The following is a 27,755-nucleotide window of genomic DNA, read 5'->3' as shown; positions in this document are numbered from 1 at the left end:
AAAAAAAAAAAAAAAAAAAAGTAGACGCCTAACACAAGCTTCCGAGATATTATTTTTATGTAACATTTTTTCAAATCGGACCAAGTCAACCATATATGTTGTCTTCCATTATTTGTCCAAAGAGAAAAAGTAACTAAACCATGTATGTAGTACTACGTAATACACCACTGAGATTATATGTGTTTTTATATTATAGTTTTGGATATGAATATTTGACTATGTAACCAAGATGCTGCAGATTCTTCTATACGTTGCATCAACACTTTGGTGAGGTGATGGCAAACGCTTTGGGTGGGTGGGTAGAGGGAAAATATGCAACATGTTCCCCCAATATATTTCTCTTGGCCTTACTTGATATAGAATATTGGACTTTACTCTTACGACTATTATCTGTTAATAGCAAATTACATATGAGTATATTTTCTACGGCCAAGTGTGAATACTACAAATGATTTGAGGTGTTAATTAACTTCTATATTAGGGAAATGATTCTCGGATCTTGTACACCTTTGGCTAATTCGGAAGAGAGAAGTTCAGAGGCTTGCTAGGCTAGCTAGCTGCTCCTAGTGGACTGCTCAATGAAATGAACCCTAGAATTATAAACCATGTGAGAAACAAAAAGCAAATACTCTCATTATTGAAAAGACTGTTGTCTGAAAGAGATTCTAGAAATTTCAGTTGACTCATCATGCAAATTTTTTTCTTTTTTTTTTGGCAACAAACTTCATTTGATTCAACATTGAAGACAAGTACAATGGTTTATGGTGAGAGCCAAGTTATTACATATTTTTGGTTAGATAGTCTAGCTCTCTTTGCTAATTGATCAACATGATAAATTAAATTTCTAGGGACTTGTTTGAAAGAGTAATCATTTAGCTTAGCCAGATTGAGGATGTCCTGTACCATCGTAGAAGCTTCATGACAAGAAGTATTTTCACGTCCTCGAGTAGGCTCCAAGCTTTTAACCAACCGATCGTTGTCACCTAGAAATATAACATTCTTGTAGTGCAGTTTATGTAATTGTTGAACAGCTAGCAAAGTTGCCACTGCCTCGGCTTCAAAGGCTGAATTTGTTGATGCAATTGCTGAGCTTCCTTGCATAATGAAAGTGCCTTGTCGACTGTATAAGGACCACCCTATGCCTGCAGCTTCATGTTCAGACTTCCAAGAGGCATCAGCAATGCAATATAGCATTGATTCTTGCGGGAGGACATCAATGATGGAGTGTGGTCGATGATCTTTAACCTGAGTTGGGAAGTCAGGCTCATTATAGTATATAGCCTCCTTCCACAAGTTCAAATCCATGAAAGATCCTTTAATGACCTGTACGATATGTTCCCGGTTATTATCAAATAATAACCTATTCCGCATCTTCCATATCCTCCACCCTATAAACCAAGCTAGATTACTTGGTAAATCTCTTGTATCCTCATTTACAATTTTGTGGACAAACATCAAGAGATTGGTATGAGGTTCTAGGCTCCGGGAAAGGTCAGGGTAAGCTAACTGCCAGATTTCTCTAGATACTCGACATTCATACAGAAAATGAGGTATTGTTTCCATACCTTCTCCACAGAGCTGACACTCAGGAATAACCCTGCAGCCCCTTCTATGTAGATTCAATGCAACTGGCAAGCCATTGTGGAGCACCTTCCACCAGAAAATTTTGAGTTTAGGTGGTAATTTCAGTGTCCAAATTTTCTGTATGAGCTGATTTCGTAGTTGCACAGAAGGAGAGGAAATGACATGAGTTTGCTGAGCATTTTCATTGTCCAACGCCCTTTGCACATAGTAGCCCGACCTAACTGTGTATGATCCTGTTTTACTGAGTTTCCAATACAACAAGTCTTGGGTTCCCGTTATGCTTGGGCGAAGGCGCAATATTCTCAGAGCATCCTCAGGTTGAAATAATTGATTCAACAGAGGTTGATTCCATGAGAATGCCCCAGGGAAGAACAAGTCCTTAACCTTAAGATTAGGATAAAAGAACCTACCAGGACCTGTTGGCGTTGGTTGAGGATCTCCAAGCAGCCAGTTGTCCCGCCAGACTCTGATCTGGTCACCATTGCCAACAGCCCAGTGCATTCCTTTTCTAAGCAATGGTTGCGTTTGGATAATGCTTCTCAAAGCTAAGCTTGAACTTTGATAGGCACGTGCTTCCATGAAACCGGTTTTCCTGTAATATTTGGCCTTGTAAACACGGGCAAGTAAGGATGAGGGGCGTGTAACTAACTTCCAAGCTTGTTTACCAAGCAGCGCTTTGTTAAAAGCCATCATATCTCTGATTCCTAATCCGTCGTCTTTCTTGGAGGCCGTTATTTTGTTCCATGCTATCCACGAAATTGAATACTTGTCTGGAGAAGCAGACCACCAAAACTTCCGCATTGCCTTAGTGATTTCCTGTATCAATGTCTTTGGCAATAGGAAGCAGGACATAGTATATGTTGGTAAAGCCGTAACTACCGCTTTTAGGAGAACCTCCTTCCCAGCAGTCGAAAGGAATTTTGAGTACCAACTATCTAACTTATTTTTAATCCTGTCAACAATATAATGGAAATCTTCTTTTCTTTTCCTTCCTATCTGCTCAGGAAGCCCCAAGTAACGACCAAACCCTCCAATTTTTGTGATACCAAAGATGGTAGATATGTTTGATTGAACTGTAAAAGGTATACCTTTCCCAAAAGAAATGGCAGACTTGGCATAGTTGACTTCTTGCCCTGATGCCTTCTGGTACATGGCGAGAATAGCAGAGAGGTTACGACCTTCTTCTTCGGTTGCTTTGCAAAAGAGAAGTGAATCATCTGCAAAAAGCAAGTGAGAGATGGCAGGTCCACTCTTCGACGCCTTGAAACCATGGATTTTCTGATTATGAATGTTCTGCTTAATCAATCTAGAAAGGCCTTCAGTACAGATAATATACAAGTAGGGAGAAATTGGATCACCTTGACGGAGTCCACGACTTGGCTTTATAATTTTTGTGGGTTCCCCGTTGATCAGCACCGAGTATGTGACTGTTGTAATGCACAGCATGATCCATCTTCTCCACTGTTGACAGAAGCCCATCCTTTCCATCACTGCATCTATAAATTTCCATTCAACTCTATCGAAAGCCTTAGCAATATCTAACTTCAAAGCCATAAATTTATTGCTAAGGTTTTTAGTATGTAATGAATGCATTAACTCATGGGCAATAAGAACATTATCTGTGATGAGCCTTTCTGGAATGAAAGCAGATTGATTCTCAGTAATTATATCATTCAGCCATGGTTTCAACCTTTCAGCAAGGATCTTCGAGATGATTTTATAAACGACATTGGCCAAACTGATCGGTCTGTAATCCTTTATTGTAGCAGGGTTCTCAATCTTTGGTATGAGAGATATATGGGTTTGGTTAACCTTAGGATCCAATCTATTTTGCTCAAAGAAAATCTTAATAAAAGAAATGAGACCTGATTTGATTGCATCCCAGTGTTGTCTATAAAAACTTAGAATACGTATTTCCTTGTATTCAAGTATGGCTAGTTTGATAGGGTAACGTATGTAGCTGAATTGATTATGAATCTATGATTGTATCTGTTTCTACCGACAATCTGACATTGTATCTTCCGAATGGTCCTAATGGTTGGGCTTTTTCTTTGTTGGGCCAATCAAACATCGACCCACTTTGTTTCCTTGCTTGAACACGATCTATAGACTGTATTGTTTCCTTTACAGTTATACAGAAAATATATAGACTGTATCCTTGTTTCCTTTACAGTTATACAGAAAATAAGTTACAACACTTCTACTTATAAAGAAAAGTAACGGATTTTAATTATAAACATAATTATTCCCATTTTTTAAAACAGAAAAAATGACAAAACTCACACTAGTAGATTTTAGGCTTGGGCTTTTTAACCTGGATCCGAAAACCCGAACCGGAACCGATCCAAAAATACCCGACCCGAAACCGGACCGAAAATTTACAAGTACCTTTTGGGTCTAAATTTTTTTTACCCGAAAGAACCGTAACCGAAAGGAACCGACCCTAATAGACCCGGATCCGAAAAGAACCGATCTGAATAGACCCGACTCGATAAAAACTGATTTGTACGGGACTTAAAAACATGTAATATGATGTTTTTGTGTTCTATTATATATATATTATTTTATGATTTAGTTGAAATATCTTTTGGTAACAACATTTGTTATTATTTTAACATTTTTTAAGTAATATGAAGGTTTAAAATGTAAATTTTAGAGTTTAAAAATGTTTTATTTTAATTATTAATAGTTTCATTTAAGTTATTTTGTAAAATTTTAGATATATATGATAAATACCAACTAAATTTGATGGAATTAGGTATGTCATGTCTTTTTCAGATCCTAAATACCCGAACCCGACCCGGACCCGATGTAGACCCGAAAAATTACGGGTATTTTATGGTATTTTTATTATAGATTCGAACCGACTCAGATCCGAGAAGAACCGATCCGAACCCGAACCGAAAATTTATAAGTACCTATTGAATCTAAATATTTAGGACCCGAAAGACCCGAACTCGAAAGAAACCGGTCCGAACCCGAATCGAAGATCCGAACGCCCAAACCTAGTAGATTGAAAGGAGTTACTTAAAAAAAAAAAGCTTCGGTGGAGATATTTTATGTCATAAAGAAATAAATAACGGGTGACATATACGTTTAACTGTTTTAAAGATACACGACGGGTGACGAAAACTACGTTCTCTTTTATATGCGCATTCCTCTTTCAATCGTCTCTCATCAGTTTTCAATTACCATCTCTTTGATCTTGGTTGCTCTTTCATCAAACCCATATCTCCATCTCTCTGTTAAAAAATCCTCCTCTGTTTCGTTCAGTGTAGCCAATTCCAATTCAGGGCATGTAACTCGCTCCAAAAAATCAAGGTTTCTACCCCTCTCTTTAATTTATTTTTGTCAAAGTTGAAGACTTTGCTCGTTTTTGAATGTGGAATCTCCTCACTCGAATCGCTTTCACATTTTTTCTGCTTTACTGTTTCTTTTTTTTTCGCTCATACTTTGTTAGCAAAATGTCTAAGCTTTCAAAGCACATGCCTTTGACTATCTTTTTCTCAGTAAAGGATTCACCTTTACCTTTATTTTCCTTGAAGATAAGGTTGAGAACTTTAATGGTGGTTTAGGGTTCGTTGCCTGATGATCAAAGTTTTGAACTTTCCGCTAGGTTTCAAGAGAATGACAACAGAGGAAAGAGATGAAGAAGCTTCACGCTCAGGGAACAGCTCAAGCAGCAACAACTTCCGCGAAAGAATCAGAGAAATCAAGTGGGCTTCACTGGTGAAAATGTCCAAACAATGGCTAAGAAACCCACTCAACATGGCTCTCTTCTTATGGATCCTAGTGGTCGCCGTCTCCGGAGCCATCCTCTTCATGGTCATGACAGGCATGTTAAACGCCGTCTTACCCAAAAAGTCACAGAGAGACGTCTGGTTCGAAGTCAACAACCAGATCCTCAACGCTCTCTTCACTCTCATGTGTCTCTACCAGCACCCGAAACGGTTTCACCACCTCGTCCTCCTCTGCAGATGGAAGCAAGAAGACGATGTCACAGCCCTTAGGAAGATATACTGCGAAAAAGGAACGCATAAACCCAACGAGAGGTTCCACATGATGGTGGTTGTTCTCTTGCTTCATTTAAACTGTTTCGCGCAGTACGCGCTTTGTGGTTTAAACTTGGGGTTTAGAAGATCAGAGAGGCCTCCCGTTGGTGTAGGGATATGCGTTTCCGTTGCCATAGCTTCTCCTGCAGTTGCTGGTTTGTACACTATCCTTAGCCCCCTTGGGAAAGAGTATGGAGACGAGGAGAATCAAATGGATCGAAAGGTATCTTTAGAAAGGAGATACTCGTTTGCTTCGAGAGGGGATGATGAGAGTGATCTTGAATGGAGAGGAGGAGTTCTTGACATATGGGAAGATATTAAAGTTTCGTACCTCTCGCTGCTTTGTACTTTCTGTGTGTTTGGTTGGAACATGGAGAGGGTTGGGTTCGGGAACATGTACGTTCACATCGCGACTTTTGTTCTCTTCTGTTTGGCTCCTTTCTTTATATTCAACTTGGCTGCTATCAACATCGATAACGAGGTAGTTAGGGAAGGGCTTGGATACATGGGGATTGTGCTTTGTGTGTTTGGTTTGCTCTACGGTGGGTTTTGGAGGATTCAGATGAGGAAGAGGTTTAAGTTGCCTGGTTATAGCTTCTGCTGCGGGAGGCCTGCGGTTGCTGATTGCACGCTTTGGTTGTTTTGTTGCTGGTGCTCTTTGGCTCAGGAAGTGAGGACTGCTAATGCTTATGAGATTGTGGAGGATAAGCTTTGTAAAAGAAGAGAAGAGGAGGTCAAGGTTGATGAAGATGGTGTGATTGATCCGAGTTGCTTGCCTGAGAAGATGAAAGGTGATGAAGCTCTAAGTCCACCTTCTCCTCCATTCATACACAGAGAAGCTACTTAGAGCTTTTTATTGGTTTTGAGGGAAATAGAAAGCATGTAAAACCTGGTTCTATGATCGATACGTTTATACTACGGTTCATGCATTATCTTTAACTTCTAATGGAATTTGCTCATTCTAGTTCTAATGGAATTTAAGTTTTAATATGTTTTGTTTTGAGCTCAGAATTGGATTTCGGTTTATACTCAAGTTAAAATGCAACATAGAGGTGATGAGGAACATGTATGAATCTAAATAAGATAAGTCGGTTTTCAGAATTCCAGATAAGCTACTTGTTTCACAGATGATATGCTCTAAGTAAATACGAACGAATGAGCCAAACTAGTTCTGAATTGTTGAATTCATGTCCAATTCTTTATTGTCCGATTAGTACGATATTGTCTATTTTGGACTTAAGAGACTGAAACTATAGATTTACTTTTGGATTCTTTCTTAAAATGTTCCGTACTAATTAGAGTTGGACATCTGACACGGATGTGATCGAGAGACAAAAGATAGCCGTTGAACGTAGCAATTTACCGGCGGGTTATATCTATCAAAATGACTAGTCATGGTGGAAAGAAAAACCATAGAGAACTGTTTGTTTTTTCTTGAGTAGTAGTTAAATTACAATTGAATTTTGATCGCTCATGAATTCTGTAAACAGTGAAGAATTTGCTGTCATATTCACATATACCTTTCAAGAATATTCTTTGCTGTTTTAACAAAAAAGAAAAATACATATCTTTATTTAGCAATTGATCTTTCACTATAAATTAAGAGTTCATTAACCTAGTGAATTACTCAGCAACTCAAAGCAAAATCATAGCAAAGAAACAAAAAAATATTGTTGAGGAAAAGAAAAACAATAATGTCTACTACAAACAAAAATAACATTTCTCTTATTTTTGTTCTTGTAATCATGATTAGCATGATTATATCAGTTTGAAATGGGAGATGCGAGGAAACTAAATGAGAAACGTCATATAGGATACGGAGTAATTGGATCAGGCACAATACCAGGATGTGGTCCGAAAAAACCAAATGCAGCTGCGTGTAAGAAAACTCCGGCTAATAACTACAACCGAGGCTGCAGCTTTGGTACCAGATGTCGACGTCATCCTCCTGCATTAGATACTTGCAAACTTTTAATTAAGAACAAACACAATCAATCTTTTCATTTTTTTTTTGTAAAACAATCAATCTTTTAATTTTTTTTATTGTAACACAATCAATCTTTTAATCTATATTTATTCTCTTGTTATTCATTTTGTCATGTGACTATGTGAGTGACTAACTACTAGCATTATGGTGCACAAAAAAAAAAAAAACTACTACCATTATGTTTCTAGTTGTTGTAACTTTTTTTTCGTTTATGTTTCTTACACTATGAGTGTGACCGGATGGTATTTGTAGAGTAAACTTTTACTCTAAATTTTGTTTTACTCTGTTTTTTTCTTTTGGACAACAATAAACACTAAATTATGAACTAATTCCTACCGGTTCAGAACAGGTGAAGGGAAACTTCGTGCACCACGTGCAAGTTTGTCTGTCACTATGTTAGTTGCTCTTGGTATATATCGAGTCTTGAAGAAAGCAAAGAAAATCTTACTGCGTCGAAACTTCTCTAAGTATGTAGCAAAAGCTAGTCATTCTTCAGGTAAGGACATCATCTTCACCAATTAAAAACAATATGCCGCAAAAACCACGTCTGGATAATCAAAAAACTTCATTCACTCCATAGCCCATATCAAAACTTCACATTTTGCATATAAAGCTGATAAGCTTCTTCGGAGATTCATCGCTCTCAGCATCTTCTCTTCTGTAACCACGTCTCTACTTGTCCCGAAAATTTGCATGTTTTACTTTGTATTCAGCTAAAAAACTACCAATCAACTTAAATGTTATCTTTTCACTTTTATTCTACCTACTATTTGATAAAGTGGGAAAAACACTCTAAGTTTTACTCAGGTTTATTGAAAAAACATAATTAACGTTGGCTTTTGTTTCTCTTTCTTGTTTTCACCTTTTAACATTTACTCTGGTTTTTACCTCTTTATTTACTTTGTATTTTTCCAAAGTTTACCGGTCACAGTCTATATATCTGTTTATTCAATCATTGCTTAATAATTAATTTATATATTTGTTTTGTGCTGGGTTCCATAACTTCAGACTGAAATGAAGTGTCTTATCCAAGTAAAACAATAAAAAAAAATTTTGAATTTTTTTTATGAAAGGCAAAATGTAAAATCCTTTTATGAAAAATAAAAATGGAAAAAAATTAGTTGGCTAATTCCTCCATAAAACATTGTTAGACAAAGTCCAAAAAGATAACAACAATACAATAGTGACAGAAAAAAAAAGCTGGAAAGTAAGGTATTCAGAATTTTTAATGGAACAAATCTCCAAAATAGCACATTTCTAAGTTTATCCTTTGAAAATTTTAATTTTTTTATTTTTTAAAATTTGAAATCTTATCCCCAAAACCTCATTTCTCAACTCTAAACCTTAAACCCTAAACTCTAAATCCTAAACCCTAAACTCTAAACCCTAACCCTAAACCCTAAACTCTAAATCCTAAACCCTAAACTCTAAACCCTAAACCCTAAATCTTAAACCCCACCCTTTAACTCTAAACCCTAAGTTTGTGACTTTTGATAAAACATTAAGTATTATTTTTGTGATTTTTGAACTTAAGTGTTAGTTTGGGAACAAAAAAACTTGATTTAGTGCTATTTTTGTTTTTTTTTCTTTTTAATATACATGATAATGTTTTTACTGGCTGCTATTCCTAATTTTATAATTAAAAAATATAAAGAAAAAAAAAATAAATGATCCTTTTGTCTAAATACAAATATTGCAAAAACCCTAAATTGGGTGGGATGTGAATGGGGAAATCGATCCTAAGTACAGTCAGATTCGCAGAGTTCGCAATTAGACTTTCTTCCGAGAATCCAAGCAGACCCACCACTCCTCCACGTAAGAAAGTCTTCGTCAAGAAGACGAGAGAGACGAAGCTCCACCACGGTAACTCCAATCTCGTTAAGCTGGAGAAGGCGGGATCGCACTCGGGTTCGAATCCCGCTCCTCCGGGTTCGGATCCGACTCGGGTTCCTCTCGCTCAGGTCGTGGAGGATTGCGTGAGGCGGTGGTTCCAGGACACGCTCAAGGAAGCCAAATCGGGAGACGTTGGTATGCAGGTCTTGGTGGGGCAGATGTATTGCAGCGGCTATGGGATCCCTAAAGACGAACACAAGGTCCTCTCTTTCTCGAGTTTTTCGATTGGGTTTGTGTCTAATTGATGTGGGTTTAGTTTAGTTTTGGCAATTCTCAGCGAAAGTTTCGTTCTTGGGGATCTGAATTTTTTGTCTCGAAATGTATATATGTTGTATGCTTCGTGATTGGTAGCTGAGATGCAGCTGTTTTGCTGACTTGGAATCTTATTTGTGTTTGTTTGATGAAAGGGTCGTGCTTGGATCAACAAAGCTTCAAGAACTCGATCATCAGCTTGGCAAGTGAGTGATAAGCCTCCAGGTAAGAACTAACTTGTTTGCGTCTTTGATAATGTTCTTAGATTATCAATCGTGAGTTGTTGTTCACTGTGAGATCTCTTTTTTTTCTCAGGTTATAATGCAAGCGATTCTGATTCCAATGATAAGAAAGAATGATGATGACATTTTGAATGTTTTGTAATCCTGGAATCATCACCAGTGTCTTTGATTTGTTAGTTTCTCTCCCCTCTTTGGTTGTATCTTCTTGCTATATTATTCATATTTTGAAGCTTTGTTTTCATTTGAATGGTTTAAAAGATGTGGCTAAGTCATGATGATCTTTGTCATTGTCATTATTACCACGCAGTGAAGTTATTTAACTGTAGCTGAACTCGTTGTACTATCCATAGGTTTTGCCAGTCATTTATAGATCTTTGTCCCCCCAAAAGCAGAATCAAAATTAACTTCCATGTTTATAAAAGAGTGTATTTTAAAGTTGAGAGAATCAATTAGACCACCTCACATTACTCCTTCCAGATTTGGAATCTACCCTCTCATTTTGTTGGTTTGAATGAAAGGCAGAGATAAATTAGGCCAACTGGTTGCATCGCTGTAGAATGGATCTTGTTTTTGGATCATGAGTTCTCTGTTTTCCAAAATTCACGCAAGATCTATTGAAAAAAAACGTAGATCGGAATCTTTCTTGCCAAAGTAACTCAGTGTTGATGTTTTCCATCATAATGTTACCTTGTTATCTGGTTATTCAAGTATTCTTATGGTATATATCTATCACCATCTTTGTAAGCAAAAGTAAATGTTGCATAAGGGACATTTAATAGCCATATGGAACTCACACTAGGAACCGGACTACTCAGCTACAAAAAATACGTACCAAATAGCCGAATGGCAGCAATAGTTATGTCCAACACATATTGTTTGAAACTGCTGATGTAATGATCAGTTTTAGCCTTTTTAGGTAGAAGGATTGAATAAAGTGATAAAAGGTTAAACGGACGGTCGAATGAAAACGATGAGAAAGGAGTAGAAGACTTTTGATCTCTTTTTTATCGAAACGCGGCAACCTAAAACAATTTTATATGCGAGTGGAGGCCAGTGAGGCTTTCTCTGTTTACAAACTCTCCACCCTTTACGCAAAGAATCCCATTCTCCTTCTTCTTCTCTCTTTTTGTCGTTTTACGACACAAAATCATATATTTATATATGTTGGTGATGCACTTCTAGTTTCTTTAAGCAACAAAAACATTTCCTCCACATACTCTGTTTTGCTCTGCCTCTAAACTCGTAGAAGCCATTTTATTCCTCAAGGGAGCTGCGTGATGACTAATGTAAGTAAGATCGTTTACACGGAAGTGGTTGTTTCAAATTGTGTTTGATGCAAAGTATGCTAACATTTGTGATATGATTATTCTTGATGGACAGGTTGTGGAGATGAAAGTGAATTTGCATTGCGACGAATGCATCAGGAAAATACTGAAAGCCATTAAGAAAATAGAAGGTAGCAGTTATAACTTGTAGAATATTCTTACGTGGTGAGAATTAATATGGTTGATTAGATAATAATACTACAAGATTGTAAATTACAGATATAGAGACATACGATGTGGACACACAGCTCAACAAAGTGACCGTCACTGGAAATGTAACAGACGAACAAGTCATTAAGGTTCTTCAAAAGGTGAGGAAAACTGCTGTTAAATGGGACCAAGCCAATCAAACCCTCTTCCCCAACTAGACTCTTGAGAGCATAGTTGGGTGACTCTATATGTACCTATGCTCAGTTTTGGCCGTTGTTTTCATGCATCTGTTTCAGAATCCATGAGGATTAACTACAGAACACTACGTAAAATTTCGAATGCACTATATAGTACGGTTTGTATGCATACAAATAAAATGAGATTTAGATCATGTCTTTCAGAAACTTTATTCAACAAACTAAATAGCCATTCTGGAGATCAAACCTTCAGGGCATTGTTTACAAAATAAACAAAATTTATTCAACCAAAAACGCAAGGAAACAACTTTTCCGCGAGTGTTTCGAAAACAGTCTTTTGGAAACTGAAAAATGAAGAAAGAAATGGGTATTCTTGTGTAGTCAGAACATCTCCATGCTTAGAACCTGTGCTCCAGCTTCTCCTTTTCCATGTAGTGTTGAGCATACCTGCGTTCATTTGCAAATCACAAAGCAGAAGAAAAACACACATTAAGATATAGAACACTGAGCGCAAGAAAAATTGTATGCACATTACACATACAAAAGTTAATTCTACAAATAAGACGTTAGCTAAAAACTACTACCACCACCTTCAATGATTCATATAACAATCAGAACTCATAAATAATTTGTATTATTAAAATATGTTGCTACTATCATCAATCATCCCTATTTGGAGTCAGCTAGCTTTCTTCTATCCATTTTATATCTTGGATCCAATGTTCGAAACCAATCCATTTAAATTCCTCATGAATCAATAACCGTAAAACAATCTGAGTTGCAATCTCCAATTAAACCACAACCTAGTCATCGCCTAACAATCAGATTCGAAATCATCAGATCCAAAATTCTCATACACAGATCCATCCATCGAATGATTGAGAGAGATAGAGAGAGAAGCGTACGAGTAGGTTCCGATGACGGGAGCGAGGAGGAGAATAGTGCTGATCCAATTCTCAGAGACCTTGTGGTGGATCTTCTCCGGCAGATCCTTCCATAGACCGGTCATGATCTTCTGCTGAAACGGTGACAACGCGTAAACCACCGCCTTCAATTTCACCGGCTGCTTTCCCATTTTTCGTCTTCTTCCTTCGCCAAATGTTCTATTAGAAACGAGGAGAAGACCTTTCGAGACGGCTGGCTATATGAAGCGTATTAGCCACAAAACGGTGCCGTTTATATTCATACAGGCTTTTTGAAATGGGCTTTATCTTAAAGGGCCTCAGATTCTTTGTCGATGGATGTATGTTTGCTATAGTCCACGTGGACGGTTGAGATGCTGCGTTGCTACATTAGATGCTTCGTTAACATGACGTTAACATGTTAACGATCAAATCACCTTAAAGTAAATCATACGCTTCTTCTGTATCTCCACGCGCCTTCTTCGTTCCCGATTCTCCCACGCGCATCCGTGCGATGGCGAATCCGCCAACGTTACCGATCTCAGATCATTCCGGTGGCTCCCCATCTCAGCAACCCGCCTCCACACCGGCGTTCCGCACCTTCCTCTCTCGCCTCTCGGCCTCGATCCGCCAAAGCCTATCGCAGCGACGTCCGTGGCTCGAGCTCGTAGATCGGAGCGCGATTTCGCGGCCGGATTCTCTCGCCGACGCGTATTCTCGGATCCGGAGGAACATCCCTTACTTCAAGGTGAACTACGTGACGATCGTCTCCCTCGTGCTTGCCCTCTCGCTCCTCTCCCATCCCCTCTCCCTCCTCGTCCTCCTCTGCCTCTTCGGCGCGTGGATCTTCCTCTACCTCTTCCGCCAGTCCGATCAGCCGCTCGTTGTCCTCGGCCGCACGTTCTCGGATCGCGAAACGCTCGCCGTTTTGGTCATCTTGACGATCGTCGTCGTGTTCTTGACCAGCGTCGGGTCTCTGTTGACAACTGCTCTGATGATCGGATTCGGGATCGTGTGCTTACACGGCGCGTTCAGAGCCCCGGAGGATCTTTTCTTGGACGAGCAGGAGCCTGCCAATATCGGATTGTTGTCTTTCCTCAGCGGAGCCGCTACGTCCGCCGCAGTTGCCGCCGCTTCAGCTCCTGCGTCAGCTCGTGTTTGATTTGGCACTCTTAAGCATTCATATCTCAATTTGACAAACTGATACATTTTTTCTATTGATCGTTTTATTTTTGGTTCTCTTAAAATCGATAGAGGGGGAATGTAGTTTTGATCTTGTTGGTTAATCAAGATTCTGATTTTTTTTTTTGACCTCCATTGTTAAACATGATTCGAGTATGTAACAGTTCTCGCATTACTATTTTGACATCGATATTGGCTTTGTATGGTGTTTAGTGCAAGAAGATGATCGAATCTTTTATTTACTATTAGGCGTTCTTCATATATATTGCTCTTGTGACAATGTGTGTTTTCAGTTGATGATCACGAGCTTTCTTGAATCTATATTGATTCATTTGTCTGCAAATTTCAGTTTGTTTCTTTTTATCGATTATAATGATAACTCCATTTTTTTTTTTAACATTATAAGTTGTTTACAATAACAAATACAAATTCCATCGAATGAAATATTTTCCGAAAAGAAAAATGTTGTTTTCTATAATTATTACAGGCATTGTGGTCTGTGGACTATCCCCTGATCCGATCATCATATTCGTGTTGATAAGTTGGTTCGGAAGTTTACGTCAGGGTATTTACATATATGCACTGTGGTCTATTTTTCATCCGGTTGCGTTGTTACAAATTTTACTACTGGGGTATTTAAGAAATATGATTATTGGGGGTTCTCAGGGTGGAGTTTTTAACGGAATATAAGAACCACCTAAGAATCTGTCTCTTAATTTTTAACTAAAAATGTAAGAACCGATTCTTAAATAAGAGTTTTAAGAGCCGGTTCTTAACTTTTTTTAGTTAAAAGTTAAGAGACGAATTCTTATATTCTACTAAAAACTCCATTCTACGAACCCCAATAATCATGCTCTTAGTCTCTATCCTCAGAATTTGATTCTAAGGGCCGACCAAAAATGTCAGTGTCACACCGGCTATTTCCACAAATCTCAGGTAAAGACTTTGTTGGAAGAAAAAGGGGGAGATCACGACACAACTGAGGAAATGCCGAGACAAAAGAATAGCGTAGCATATAAGATTATCGTGAATGTTTGTTAAAATGCATAATGAGTGATTTGAATTACTCCAAGAGAAAAGGTACCTTTCTTCTTGGCAGTTAGTGAATGTTACACTCTACTAGAATGCATATGCTATTCCTATGTAAGTAGTTAATAACTTAATATACAACCAAAAGCAATCATGAGTTAATTAGACTACAACTAAATGAAATCATGAGATAGTTAGACTAATATGACCTCTCCATCTCTGAACATCTGAGTGTGGAGTTTGAATATGCATTTTTATTTAGATTTTTTTGAATTTTGTTCTTCATACTCCTGTTGAGATACGAGGTTTGATTTTATCTTCCCTATCAAGAATTTGAACTTAGTATTTCTGTACTTAGATTTTTATCAAAATGATTTATAGATGGAGAGAAGGTAGATTACTTTATGTTATTAAACAATTAAGTACTTTTCTTATAAACATGGAGACTTTTTTTCTAAACAAAAAAATAGACCAAAAATAATTAAATAAGTAGAGTTTTGTATAGTAAAATATATATTTTATGTCGACTTGGTATCAAGTTATCAAAAACTTTCTACAGGTGAAGTAACTCATGATGGTTAATGATCATTTTAATTGCAAAACAAAGAAGCATGGGAATTATGGAAGAAGCTTGAGACGCAAGCACACTAGACGTGATATGAAATGACTTGAGTTCAATTCAACTAAACTTTGTTGAAATTATGCTGAGTGTTGGGTGCAACTACTCCCCTCACCTAAGTCTGTTCCCTTTCAATGTCTCAATTTCTATTCTCAATTTCAAAGGGAGCAACATAAAATAAGTTAAAAACATTTTTTTCAAGTTTAAAACCTAGGGCATCGAACAAGTTTGCAAAGCATGGTTATGCAAATATATAATCATTCATAAAATTAAGTATGTGTCCATGACTTTAATATTTTTAATCTAAATATCAACTATTTTTTATCAGCTAAATAAACGTCAGTGATACTGGCTGTTATCATTTTTTTCTAACATCCAGAGATTTATTTGGTACTGGAATCTTCTTTATGTTAGGTGTTTAATCTAATCCTATCTAACATGTTTTGTCTAAATACACTTTTAATGTTGATTTAAAAAAATCAAACCACGGTTTTCAATGAAAAATGTGAAAGGAAGCAAAAATATAACCAACGAACTGATAAAGACACTTTAATATGTTGGTGACCGGTAATTTTAATTTTCTTTTGAATAATTAGAACCTAATTCTTCCAAACTCCATATAAAATTAATACATAACCCGCATGTAATTTTTTCACTATAAATAGCATCTTTCCCTCTCCCAATATCACTCAAACCATCCTCCCAAACATAAACATTAACCTCAAAAAAAAATTTGGAGCTCAAAGTGTAAAACACACACGATGACGGCCCTTCCCACGTTCTCTTGCTTGTTCTTCTTTTGTTCCCTTCTCTCCGCTTCATCGATCATCGCTAAAGTTCAACACCATAACTTCGTCGTACGTTTTCATTACGATAAAAATAAAATTGCATGGCCATATTGATTAACACGTAACTTTTTTCGTTAATAACTAATTGTCATTAATTTGTTTTTTGCGTGTGTGAATAAAAGATACAAGAGACACCAGTGAAGAGGCTGTGCAAGACCCGTAATGCTATCACCGTTAACGGAATGTTTCCTGGACCCACACTCGAAGTCAATGACGGTGACACTCTTGAAGTCAAAGTCCTTAACCGTGCCCGTTACAATATCACCATCCACTGGTATGCTAAATATATATATACATTTAGACGAAATACCCACAAATGAAGTTTAAATAATAATAAAAAATCAAATAAATATTTATGAAAGGGTATGAAATTAGTCTTAATAAGAGTTTTATTTAACGTTATAAGGTTTTTCTTTCGCTTTTGTAGTTTTGATTCCAAATTATTAAGTTTGTTTTGTAAATATTAATATTTATAAAATGAATAACAGGCATGGTGTGAGGCAGATGAGAACTGGATGGGCTGATGGGCCTGAATTCGTGACCCAATGCCCAATCCGACCCGGAAAGAGCTACACATACCGTTTCACTATCCAAGGACAAGAAGGAACACTATGGTGGCACGCGCATAGCTCATGGCTCCGAGCCACCGTCTACGGTGCACTCATCATCCACCCTGCCCCTGGTTCCTCTTTCCCCTTCCCTAAACCGGACCGTCAAACCGCTCTCGTACTCGGTATATACCGTGCCAAACCAAAACAATTCTCTCCACTAGCTACATATTTTTTTTCAAATTTTCGAATGCGCTAAATAAAAAATTTATTTTTATCAGGGGAATGGTGGAATGCAAATCCGGTTGATGTAATTAACCAAGCGACTCGAACCGGAGCTGCTCCGAATATTTCCGATGCTTATACCATCAATGGCCAACCCGGTGATCTCTATAATTGCTCAAACAAAGGTAAGGATAAAAACTATATAGTATATGATATCTTAGTAAATTATTTGAAAATGTTATGATACATTACACTTTGTAACTTGCAGAGACTGTTGTAGTACCAGTAAAATCAGGTGATACAAGTCTACTACGAGTGATCAACGCAGCTTTAAACCAACCGCTATTTTTCACGGTGGCTAACCACAAGCTCACCGTGGTCGGAGCCGACGCATCCTATCTCAAACCATTCACCACAAAGGTCCTCATGTTAGGTCCGGGTCAAACCACCGACGTACTTCTAACCGCAGACCAACCGCCCAAACGCTATTACATAGCAGCCAGAGCATACCAAAGCGCTCAAAACGCACCGTTTGACAACACCACAACAACAGCCATTCTCCATTACAGAAACACGTCAAAAACTTCTCCACCAATCGCAGCCTCTTTGCCTGCCTTCAACGACACGAACACCGTGACGTCATTCTCCAGAAAATTCAAATCTCTCCGAAACGTCGTCGTACCGAAAACAATTGACGAGAACTTGTTCTTCACCATCGGTTTAGGTCTCGATAACTGTCCCAAGAACTTTGCCAAAAACCGGTGCCAGGGGTTAAACGGAACCCGGTTCACCGCCTCGATGAACAACGTCTCGTTTGTTCTGCCGTCGAACTTCTCGCTCTTGCAAGCGCATTCCAACGGTATTCCAGGCGTTTTCACGACGGATTTTCCAGCTAAACCGCCGGTTAAATTCGATTATACCGGAAATAACATAAGCAGGGGTCTGTTTCAGCCGGTTAAGGGTACTAAGCTGTATAAGCTCAAGTATGGAACTAGAGTTCAGATTGTTTTACAGGACACGAACATTGTTACGTCGGAGAATCATCCGATTCATCTTCACGGTTACGATTTCTACATTGTGGCAGAAGGGTTTGGTAACTTTAATCCCAAGAAAGATAATTCTAAGTTTAACCTCGTTGATCCTCCGCTTAGAAACACTGTGGCTGTTCCTGTTAATGGATGGGCTGTTATCAGATTCGTGGCTGATAATCCAGGTATGTTACAAAAGTTCACGATTATTAAACATATGTTGTAATAACTGTTGTTACATATGGTTTAGGGTAAATAATGTTTTTTGTTGGGGTGAATGAAACAGGGGTTTGGTTGATGCATTGTCACTTAGATGTTCATATAAAATGGGGTCTTGGTATGGCGTTTTTGGTCGAGAATGGTGTTGGAGAATTGGAGACTCTTGAAGCTGTTCCTCATGATCTACCTGTTTGCTAGTATCACGGTCGAAATCATCACAGAGATTATAGATCCAACAAAGGAGACGCTATTAGAATTTTTGGTGCTGTATTGGATTAAAATGTAATTGTGGAAGATAACTCTTGCTTCCCCTTAGTGTGCAATGTCATACATAGTCCATATTGTCTCTACGAGCTGTTGTAAGAAATTTCACTATATTGATTTTGAGCACAATGATATAGCTTTCGAGATGTAGTGAAACCACAACGTGAATCAAAGACAAACGATATTTGGTTCCAACAGAGATTTCAAAGATATAATCTTCATATGTGAAAGAACTACAAACATGACGTAAATAATGTTGAATATTTTTTCCAAAATATAATAATTTGAGAATAAATTTTGGTTTGGGTATTTAAGAAAATATAATTTCAATAAATGTCTATTTTTTAGTGTCCGACAAAACCCACTCGATATTTAATGGGCTTTAATAGACGGAATTAGTCATAGATGCCTCATGTGCAACGGGAAAAATGGGGCTTGAAAAAGGAGAATAAGAGCTATTATGGGCTTGGAGTACGTAGGCGATTGCGTAGACAGACATCATCAGTGGGCGTTAGAGACACGTAGTGGATGAAGTGGCCGTGGTATCGAAACTACACACGACGCACATGCAAAGGCTATGGCTGGCTGCTATGGGTGGTCGAAGTTAAGCCACCCAAGTTTGAGCTTCACCATTTGACACGTCTCTAATAAAATATAACATTTAATTCTATCAGAAAATAAAAATTAATAGAAAAATTTCTTTGGGATAGATTTTTTAAAATTTTTGTCATAAAATTAATTTTCAATAAAAAAAAATGACCAAAATAAGTGTTACATTTTTACCCTATGATTAACTAATTTATAGTTAGAGTTTAGAGTTAAGAAGATGAGATTTAGAGTTTCAAATTTAAAAAAATAAAATTAAAAATTTCAAAATAAAAAAGATTATTTTGGTAATTTTTTTTTCTTAACAGCTATTTTTGTGACAAAACTTTTTTAAAAAAACTATTTGAGAGAATTGCCTAAAATAATATATTTAGTGACTGTTTAATTGACAAATAAACACTTTACCTTTTTGTTTTCATGAACCCTTCATTACTACAAAAAAGTAAATTTTAAAGTACAAAAAAATAATGCATTTCATATGATCTTATCTACAACCCTTTTAAATAAAGAGTTTAATTTCACTTTTCCAGATCAACGGCCGCGTTTCGGATTAGTTCGAGAAGATTCGGGACACTCGTCAAACGGAGAAGCTCGACCGAATCAAATAGCGACACGTCACTAGTTCTCGCGCAGATAAATATCAAAAATATCTAGAGAAGGCTATAAATACTCGTGGATCCTTCTCGTCAACAGATATTTTCGATTTCTGATAGAAGCTTTTATCTAAGCCCAAAGGAGAAAGACGCGAAATAGTGAACAAGGAAGCGATTCGTCTGCGTACAAAGTGAGTGATCTTCGCACCTTTCCTTAGCTTCAATTTCATCATTATGTCGATCTGATATTGGAGAAATGGAGTTCGGAAAGCTTAATTAGGTCTATTACCTAACTGTAGGGAAGCTCGAATCAAATTGCTATGAAATCGTTTAAGATAGAATCAGATTCGGCTTCTTGTTTACGAAATTGAGGTGTGTACATTTGGATTTGTGTTGCTGAGGTGTAAACGTCGTCGTTTTGTAGGGTTTTGTTGATTCTGGGACCAAAGATGGCAGTGTACGATCGTAGTGGAGAGATCAATAAAACTGAATTTGATACAACCAAGAAAAGGAAATCGAGAAGTAGGCGCGATGGTACTACCGTGGCTGATAGGATCAAGATGTGGAAAGAGTATAACGACACTGTAGAAGAGAGTCCCAGCAAGAAACGGAGAGTGCCTGCGAAAGGGTCGAAGAAAGGGTGTATGAAAGGCAAAGGAGGACCTGAGAATGGTGGGTGTAGTTTCAGGGGAGTTAGGCAGAGGACTTGGGGTAAATGGGTCGCTGAGATTAGAGAGCCGAACCGAGGGAGCAGGCTTTGGCTTGGCACTTTCCCTACAGCTGAGAAAGCTGCGGCTGCTTACGATGAGGCGGCTAAGGCTATGTATGGTCCGCTTGCTCGTGTTAATTTTCCTCAGTCTTCTTCTGTTTCGGATGTGGCAAGTACTTCGAGTCGGTCTGAGGTTTGTACGGTTGAGCCTCCTGGAGTTGTTCGTGTGAAGACAGAGGATGTGGATTGCGAATCCAGACCCTTCTTCGTTGATCGTGTAGAGAGTGACGCCAATGCGGGTGAAGAAGAGATGAAGGTAGATGCCACTGGAGATATTCAAGGCAAGGATTGGTTAAGCGAGTTGGAACAGGAGTGCTGGACCGGACTTCTGGAGGAGAAGCAGAAACTGAAGGAACAAGAGATAGTTGCGGCAGGGAACTTTCAGAGACAGCCGGACTCGCTCTCTGTTTCGGATTACGGTTGGCCTGCGGATCTGTATCAGAATCAGTGGGACTCTTCGGAGATGTTTGATGTTTCTGAGCTTCTTGGGGACTTGAATGGGGACATTTTTACTGGCTCGAACCAGAACCAATGCCTGGGAGACGATGTCGGAGGAGGTTTACCTGAACCTGAGAAGCAACAGCTGCAAAGCCTTGGCTCAGACTACGGATTTCCCTCGCTGCAGCACGAGGCAAAAGATGGTAGTGACTTCTTCGATCTGAGTTTCTTGAATGCGAAGAACTGAGACAGTGGGGGTGCAGTTGGATGTCTTTGGATTCGTTTGATTTGGCTTTTATCCCATGAGACTCTTATCTAAGTTTTTAGTGATATAGAGACCCTCACAAGACTGATAACTCCTCGCATAAAAAAAGAGAACTGTATATACTGTGAGATAATGTTACATACTGTAATAAAGAAGAAATTATAGCGTTGCCCTGCGTCTATTTATTTTTGTTTAGAGTCTCTTCTTCTGTAACAAGAGAAGAAAATGTGACACTGGAGCCAGATGGGCCTTAATGTCTGGAACTTAATGGGCCTAAGTGTGTCTGCTGAAGGATCATGATTGACCTCCTGGGTCCTATATATTTGTAATTGTGACAGTGAGGTTGTGATGCAAATCGGTTAACTGTTTTCCCTGATTTTTCAGAACATGTGTGACGAATATACTGTTCCACAAGATAAGCAACTATATAGAATATACTGTCAATTTACACACTGCGAAACTTTAAAAGCAACGGAAAAACTCGATCCATTGAAAACAGTAATAGTACTCAGCAACATGCACAGCTTGCGCTCGGCTTTGTCTGCTGACTACTATGATTTACAGTAGCTCATCAAATCTACATCAACTTGTGGTTAGTTTAATGAGTAGTTGGTATCTTCCTCTTCGCTTGATACATACGTTCGTTTGTAGTCTGTAACAGTTGATCATGACATGCTTAACACCCGGACTATATATACTATATAACATTATACACTTAGCTGTTTAATTTTATGCAAGTGAGGCGGGATAAAATTTATAATATTAACTCGGCCAAACTTCTGATCAACTTCTTGTTATGTGATCATACAATTCAATTTTTTTTGATATCAAATCAAGCGATTTATCATGTGATCCGTTGTTAATCAACCCCAAAATTAATTATTGATGTAAGGTAGATCCAATTCAAGAACTGACAGGTTGTATATATAACCTGAGTTAATCCACTCCCAACATCCTTTATTCAGTAACTATACAAATAGTCTTAACACATAGTTAGATTGTCTTGTGGTTCGTTAAAATAATATCAAACTCACATTTAATTGATATATTTAATTACAACTTAACTAAGTCGATATTTCGAATTGGATTCTTCTATGTCAAGATGTTTATCATCCACCTCGAAGACATATTCAAATGTTCTGTAACATGGGAAATGGTTGCATTACAAAAAAGTTAGTTGATATTCAGAGATTATTATTAGAAAAAGAACGTGCCTCATATTAAAAGAGCAAAAGGTAACGAATACAGACAAATTGGTCAGTGAAGTTTGTTATTATCTCCTAGAGAACTCTCGGACAGCTTCTTGTTTTTTGTCTTTTTGAAAATTTCAAAAGATAAACAGAGATCGAACTATTTGGAACTCCCATATAATATTTTATACATATACATACACATAAAGAGCTCAAGTTTCTTTAGTTTTAGTATATTTACCACTACAAATCTCAATTCCGATTATCAAATCTTGCATATATACCACAAATTAAAATAAATTAGCTTGTCTGCATGTTTATATAAGTAAAGGAAAAAAAATATAATGATACTTGATGTAAAGTATCATGCCCATGTCGTCACTATAATAAGAAGATTGAAATCTTTGAAACAAAGATATATGTGTATAAAAAAAAAGATATATATGTATATAGTATACAAAGTCGCGATGCAACAACCTTGGTACTATATGATAATATAATATTAAAATGGCAACAAGAATAAAAGAAATGGAGAAAATAAAAAAAGAAGGGAAAGGATAATCTTCCACCTAATCTAAGTCCAAAGAAGATTGCAAGTTGCAACATCCACTTGCATAGTCCGGCGTAAGCTCTTTGATAAGGTCTCACCTTCCTAGTTTCCTCCCAATTTCTCCCTCTATCTATACTTCATATATGTCTCTATCTATATATATTAATATATATATACATACAACATTCTTTACACATATATGTGACAATTAACCCATCAACATCTGTGCATGCACGTGTGCTCATGCATGTATGTGGCTTTGAGCTACTTAGCCATATGCCCATGGCTATCATGGCTATCAAGCATGGATTGTGATTTACTTTTTTTTTTTTTGAAAAAGAAAAAGGTTAAACCCGAATCTATTAAAGATACGTACCTAACCTTCGGTTGGAAGGTGCAACCCACGAAAGACCCTCTCTTGGATTTTCATACAGACTTAGTTTCCACAGCAGGAGGATCAACCCGAAATGTGTTTGCATCCAAGACTCGTCCACTACTACCGAATCACAAGGCCCGCTCATGGATTGTGATTTACACAATCAGTTAATGAGATTTCATGTGTTGCTTAGTTACCTTACGGTCTGGATTTTGCAAATGTATATTCTTATTGTCACGATTTTTTTTTCTTAAAATATAAACTAACTAAGGTCCTGATTGGCAGCGCAGTAGCAGTATGCTATAAAAGCAGTATGCTGCAGGACATGTATGTTTTTGTTAACTGTTTAATAGGATGATTGATATAGCTGTATGAGTATGCTATTTAAAATTATTATAAATATTAGTATATAATATATAATATATTTATTTTTAATTAGTATATTAATATATTTATTTTTAATGAATATATTTCTAATATATATATATATATATATAAATATATTAACATATAAAATTTAAAAGATATATAATTAATTTATTTTATTTAAAAATTATGTTTATATTCGAAAAATATTATTTAAAAATAAAATTTTATAATTAAAATATATATTTTAAAATAATATTTCACATTTAAAATAAATTAAATTATATATTTTAAATGTGAAAAACTATTTAAAAAAAATATTTTTATTATAACTTAATTTTAGAAATCAAATTTTATTTTCTGGTATAAAAATAATTTTATGATATTATTAAATAAAATAAAAGAATTAATTATATATTTTTCTTAATTTTATAAATTATAGATGCAAATGCTCTTATAAAAACTTCATGTGAAAGCATTGGCCAGAGAACATTTAGAGAGAATTTGCATTTAGTAAATGCTTCACATACTAATGTTCTACCAATGAATGCCTAAGTTGATTGTAGGAATTACGAAACATGGTTTAATCTTTGATCATTCATTCCCTGGACTTGATCATTCATTCCCTGGACTAATATATTGTACACGTTTCTTCTCACCGTTAGTAAGATTAGATTAAAACATGTAAATAATTAGTATATAATAGTAATAGAAAATCTTTTACTATAACTAATGATTTGAACTTTAAAATGAAATCTGGGATCACCTCTTCTTACAGAAGTAAATTATTTGATGAAATCATCTAGTTAAACACTGTAGATTCTAGAATATAAATTTATCAGGATGGAAAATGGAGAATATTCATTGGAATATATCAATTTAATTAGTTGTGTTTAATAGGAAATAAAGGAAGCGTCTTAAGGTAAAAAATCATGGGAGATACGATGGTTGCAATGATCACATATACACGAACAAATGAGTCTATATATACACACAAATCCTTCACATTCCCAGCTATCTCTATCTTTCTACAAATATATTTTTATATATAAAAATACACAATATGTTCATATCTTATTTATATAAAAGTTGATCATCACTTTTAAAATTTCTCAAACAAAACCAACTTGACAACCGACAGCAAACAAGATCAAAAGAACTCTCTTCTTTAATTTTTCATCAACCAATATAAACGAATCCATTATTTCTCATCAGAACTCAGAGAATCAACAAAGAGAGAACAAGAAGTAGAGAGAGAGAGAGAGAGAGAGAGATCAGAGATGAGATCACCGGTGCAGCTCCATCACGGCTCGGACGCCACGAACGGCTTCCACACGCTGCAGACTCACGACCAAACAGATGGTCTGATCAGACGAGTATGTCTCACGCGCGGTATGCATGTGCCGGAGCACGTGGCGATGCACCACACACACGACGTGGGTCCGGACCAGTGCTGCTCCTCCGTGGTTCAGATGATCCACGCGCCTCCCGAGTCTGTCTGGGCCCTCGTGCGTCGTTTCGATAATCCTAAAGTGTACAAGAACTTCATCAGGCAGTGCCGTATCGTTCAGGGGGACGGGCTCCACGCCGGCGATCTCCGAGAGGTCATGGTCGTGTCCGGACTCCCGGCGGTGTCGAGCACAGAGAGGCTCGAGATCTTGGACGAGGAGCGTCACGTGATAAGCTTTAGCGTCGTGGGTGGGGACCACAGGCTAGAGAACTACAGATCGGTGACGACACTTCACGCGTCTGACGACGAAGGAACTGTGGTGGTGGAGTCTTACGTCGTCGATGTACCGCCGGGGAACACGGAGGAGGAGACTGTTAGCTTCGTGGATACTATCGTCCGGTGCAACCTTCAGTCTCTGGCGAGAAGCTGTACCAACCGGCAATAATCTTGTCTTTATAGTTTTATTAATTGCGATTATGTATCTATCTTAATGTTTCTTTTGGATGTTTCTTTCGATCATCACATGGAAGAAAATTTGTTTTGGACTTCGTAGATTTATGTTGGGAATCAAAATATTGTTGGAGGGATTCATTAAAAATGGATTTAGGATTGGTACATGATAACATTTCATTTGAATTTGTTACTTTGTGACTTGTGTTTAATTTCTAGCTTGTTGTTTGTTATTCATTTTATGTCTTCACTGTTTGTGTTGTTTGTAAACGAATGTGTTGTATATAAACGAATTTGAATTCACTGCATCAAACTATTGTTAACATGATAGACTTGGTAACTTTTCACAATATATAACACACATAAAGTTTTTTTTCCTCGTTGGTCTTTGTGTCCACATATTTTAGATGCAGAACAGTATGATTTAAAGCCAATGTTCTGAACCAGGAATCAATGTTATTCTCATAAGTTTGTATATATGAATGTACCGTATATTTAGCTGAACCATATTTAAGAAGAAAACAATTGCATATATATGAAGAGATTATAGAACATGAGATATTAGTTAGACCTGATTAGCATGTGCAGTTACATAAATAAATAATTTATTAGACCTAAAGCAAAAACAGACGTGCTTAAACTATTGCCTACTTGAGTTCCATTGGCTACTAGTTTTGATCTAGTGGTGGATTATCTTATTTTATTCCGTTTTGTTTTCTTAGTTAATTATAACCAACTAACCTAGCTAGTGGTATATTATTTTATTCAAACGGTCTACTGTTTTTTTTTAGTATGTGGGTGTATTTTAATTCGTTTGATTCAAAATTTTATTATGTGAAAAAGTCTAAAAGGACATGCAATAAAAATCTAGCTGGAAACGCGTTGCAATTTGCTAGTTTTTATGCTCCTAGTGGGATATGATACAACGAACGAACCCATATGCCGGTCTTTAATAGCTCTATTCATTCAATTTCTTTTTTAAAAACGTTTAAAATCAAATAATAGAAAAACTACAACCATCTATATTATAAATCACAAAATCGTCATTAAATTATTCTAGAAACACCATGACCCAGTGGTCAATGTTTCAAATTTTTTTATACAAGATGTCTAATTTCCAGATGATATAATTTATTTAAGATAATTGAACGCAAGTATCGGAGATTTCAGAATGTTTGCGGCAAAACTGTTCGTTGTGATAGTATGCTGTAATAAGCAGTTGGAGATAATACTGACATGAAAGATGTTGTAAATGTAGAACTAGTTTATACCATACAATAATAAAAAAATAAAAATTATACAATGATGTATCGGTGTAAAAAAATTATCGGTTTATTAATAACCTAACGGACCTTGACGTTCCTACAAATCTACGTACACATGCAATTATGCAAATCTACCTAACGGACCTTGACGTTCCTACAAATCTACCTTGACGGACCTTAACATAGTACATACATCATTCAAATGGGCCGAGAGAGAGAGAGACTTTAAACAAATGGGCCGGAGTCGATCTATTTTATTAGCGGACTTTCGAAGAAACTGGACCGATTTGTTTAACCGGTTCAGTATTTAATTCTGGGTCGTCAAAATCCAAAACCAAACCAAACCTAATCAATCAACACGCTGTGGTCCACACTTATAAAAAGGTTCACTTCAAAAATCTAATTGCGGGAGCGAGCGACGAGAACACAGCAGCGGCCGTCAATGGATCCATCGCCGAACACTAACGAAGCGTTGACGGAGACGCGTTTCTCCGACCTAAAACCTCCACTCTCCGAAGATATCATCGATGCGCTTCTCCGATCCGGACCCCCCGGTTTCTGTAAAAATGAAGCAATAAGAAACAAGATGGTGGATTAAGGTCTCAAGACAATGGAGATACCACTACAAAGGACAAACATGCATGGTTGGTTAAGGTCTCAAGACAATGGAAATGCCACTACAAGGGACAAGCATGCATGGTGGGTTAAGGTCTCAAAACAATGGATTATTAGTTTATCATATCTCATCTACCATTTACCATACTTGTAACCACTATATATATGAGATGTTCTCATAAGCAAATTAATCAAGTGAATAAGATTATCCTTCTTTACTCTCTCTCTCTTTCTCTCTCTCTTGTTCTTCACTATGTTCTTTAATTTCTAACATGG

General features: G+C 37.1%; 9 protein-coding genes across 9 annotated transcripts; 7 read left to right on the top strand and 2 right to left on the bottom strand.

Annotated features, from left to right (window-relative positions):
• Positions 1-759: 759 nt before the first annotated feature.
• LOC106315336 lies at positions 760-3,138 on the bottom strand. Its single transcript, XM_013753068.1, has one exon. It carries the CDS (start codon positions 3,136-3,138, stop codon positions 760-762), a length of 2,379 nt encoding a protein of 792 aa, XP_013608522.1.
• A 1,554-nt stretch (positions 3,139-4,692) lies between these two features.
• On the top strand, positions 4,693-6,626 carry LOC106313461. Its single transcript, XM_013751264.1, has 2 exons — positions 4,693-4,905; positions 5,201-6,626. Exon 2 carries the CDS (start codon positions 5,212-5,214, stop codon positions 6,481-6,483), a length of 1,272 nt encoding a protein of 423 aa, XP_013606718.1. The 5' UTR covers positions 4,693-4,905; positions 5,201-5,211; the 3' UTR covers positions 6,484-6,626.
• A 2,682-nt stretch (positions 6,627-9,308) lies between these two features.
• Positions 9,309-10,373, top strand: LOC106315738. The gene is made up of 3 exons (XM_013753551.1): positions 9,309-9,716; positions 9,924-9,993; positions 10,084-10,373. Exons 1-3 carry the CDS (start codon positions 9,348-9,350, stop codon positions 10,125-10,127), a joined length of 483 nt encoding a protein of 160 aa, XP_013609005.1. The 5' UTR covers positions 9,309-9,347; the 3' UTR covers positions 10,128-10,373.
• A 703-nt stretch (positions 10,374-11,076) lies between these two features.
• On the top strand, positions 11,077-11,970 carry LOC106312836 (copper transport protein ATX1). The gene is made up of 3 exons (XM_013750507.1): positions 11,077-11,296; positions 11,391-11,466; positions 11,555-11,970. The coding sequence occupies exons 1-3, from the start codon at positions 11,288-11,290 to the stop codon at positions 11,701-11,703; spliced, it is 234 nt and encodes a 77-aa protein (XP_013605961.1). The 5' UTR covers positions 11,077-11,287; the 3' UTR covers positions 11,704-11,970.
• Positions 11,874-12,833, bottom strand: LOC106312837 (cytochrome b-c1 complex subunit 8). The gene is made up of 2 exons (XM_013750508.1): positions 12,588-12,833; positions 11,874-12,129 (listed from the first exon to the last, which is right to left on the bottom strand). The coding sequence occupies exons 1-2, from the start codon at positions 12,755-12,757 to the stop codon at positions 12,081-12,083; spliced, it is 219 nt and encodes a 72-aa protein (XP_013605962.1). The 5' UTR covers positions 12,758-12,833; the 3' UTR covers positions 11,874-12,080.
• Positions 12,834-12,909: 76 nt separating this feature from the next.
• Positions 12,910-14,090, top strand: LOC106312835 (PRA1 family protein B3). The gene has a single exon (XM_013750505.1). It carries the CDS (start codon positions 13,099-13,101, stop codon positions 13,744-13,746), a length of 648 nt encoding a protein of 215 aa, XP_013605959.1. The 5' UTR covers positions 12,910-13,098; the 3' UTR covers positions 13,747-14,090.
• Positions 14,091-16,088: 1,998 nt separating this feature from the next.
• On the top strand, positions 16,089-18,637 carry LOC106315981 (laccase-12). Its single transcript, XM_013753835.1, has 6 exons — positions 16,089-16,271; positions 16,385-16,536; positions 16,751-16,995; positions 17,092-17,220; positions 17,304-18,248; positions 18,350-18,637. Exons 1-6 carry the CDS (start codon positions 16,176-16,178, stop codon positions 18,478-18,480), a joined length of 1,698 nt encoding a protein of 565 aa, XP_013609289.1. The 5' UTR covers positions 16,089-16,175; the 3' UTR covers positions 18,481-18,637.
• Positions 18,638-19,828: 1,191 nt separating this feature from the next.
• On the top strand, positions 19,829-21,386 carry LOC106313368 (dehydration-responsive element-binding protein 2A). Its single transcript, XM_013751167.1, has 2 exons — positions 19,829-19,936; positions 20,170-21,386. The coding sequence occupies exon 2, from the start codon at positions 20,195-20,197 to the stop codon at positions 21,197-21,199; it is 1,005 nt and encodes a 334-aa protein (XP_013606621.1). The 5' UTR covers positions 19,829-19,936; positions 20,170-20,194; the 3' UTR covers positions 21,200-21,386.
• Positions 21,387-24,738: 3,352 nt separating this feature from the next.
• Positions 24,739-25,792, top strand: LOC106313766 (abscisic acid receptor PYL5). The gene has a single exon (XM_013751673.1). The coding sequence runs from the start codon at positions 24,980-24,982 to the stop codon at positions 25,592-25,594; it is 615 nt and encodes a 204-aa protein (XP_013607127.1). The 5' UTR covers positions 24,739-24,979; the 3' UTR covers positions 25,595-25,792.
• The last annotated feature ends 1,963 nt before the right edge of the window (positions 25,793-27,755 follow it).

Source organism: Brassica oleracea, chromosome C9 (genome assembly GCF_000695525.1).
Source record: "Brassica oleracea var. oleracea cultivar TO1000 chromosome C9, BOL, whole genome shotgun sequence".
Taxonomy (NCBI): domain Eukaryota; kingdom Viridiplantae; phylum Streptophyta; class Magnoliopsida; order Brassicales; family Brassicaceae; genus Brassica; species Brassica oleracea.
The sequence above is the reverse complement of the archived record's forward strand: the minus strand, read 5'-3'. Positions and strand labels throughout refer to the sequence as shown.

Bases quoted from the DNA above. Each gene is read 5' to 3' on its own strand.
- LOC106315336 (XM_013753068.1), bottom strand. From the start codon at position 3,138: ATGGCTTTGAAGTTAGATATTGCTAAGGCTTTCGATAGAGTTGAATGG.
- LOC106313461 (XM_013751264.1), top strand. From the start codon at position 5,212: ATGACAACAGAGGAAAGAGATGAAGAAGCTTCACGCTCAGGGAACAGC.
- LOC106315738 (XM_013753551.1), top strand. From the start codon at position 9,348: ATGGGGAAATCGATCCTAAGTACAGTCAGATTCGCAGAGTTCGCAATT. The intron at 9,717-9,923 runs GTCCTCTCTTTC...GTTTGATGAAAG, and splicing joins TCCCTAAAGACGAACACAAG to GGTCGTGCTTGGATCAACAA. The intron at 9,994-10,083 runs GTAAGAACTAAC...TTTTTTTCTCAG, and splicing joins AGTGAGTGATAAGCCTCCAG to GTTATAATGCAAGCGATTCT.
- LOC106312836 (XM_013750507.1), top strand. The intron at 11,467-11,554 runs GTAGCAGTTATA...TGTAAATTACAG, and splicing joins AGCCATTAAGAAAATAGAAG to ATATAGAGACATACGATGTG.
- LOC106312837 (XM_013750508.1), bottom strand. From the start codon at position 12,757: ATGGGAAAGCAGCCGGTGAAATTGAAGGCGGTGGTTTACGCGTTGTCA. The intron at 12,130-12,587 runs GTACGCTTCTCT...AAATGAACGCAG, and splicing joins CCCGTCATCGGAACCTACTC to GTATGCTCAACACTACATGG.
- LOC106312835 (XM_013750505.1), top strand. From the start codon at position 13,099: ATGGCGAATCCGCCAACGTTACCGATCTCAGATCATTCCGGTGGCTCC.
- LOC106315981 (XM_013753835.1), top strand. From the start codon at position 16,176: ATGACGGCCCTTCCCACGTTCTCTTGCTTGTTCTTCTTTTGTTCCCTT. The intron at 16,996-17,091 runs GTATATACCGTG...TATTTTTATCAG, and splicing joins TCAAACCGCTCTCGTACTCG to GGGAATGGTGGAATGCAAAT. The intron at 17,221-17,303 runs GTAAGGATAAAA...TGTAACTTGCAG, and splicing joins CTATAATTGCTCAAACAAAG to AGACTGTTGTAGTACCAGTA.
- LOC106313368 (XM_013751167.1), top strand. From the start codon at position 20,195: ATGGCAGTGTACGATCGTAGTGGAGAGATCAATAAAACTGAATTTGAT.
- LOC106313766 (XM_013751673.1), top strand. From the start codon at position 24,980: ATGAGATCACCGGTGCAGCTCCATCACGGCTCGGACGCCACGAACGGC.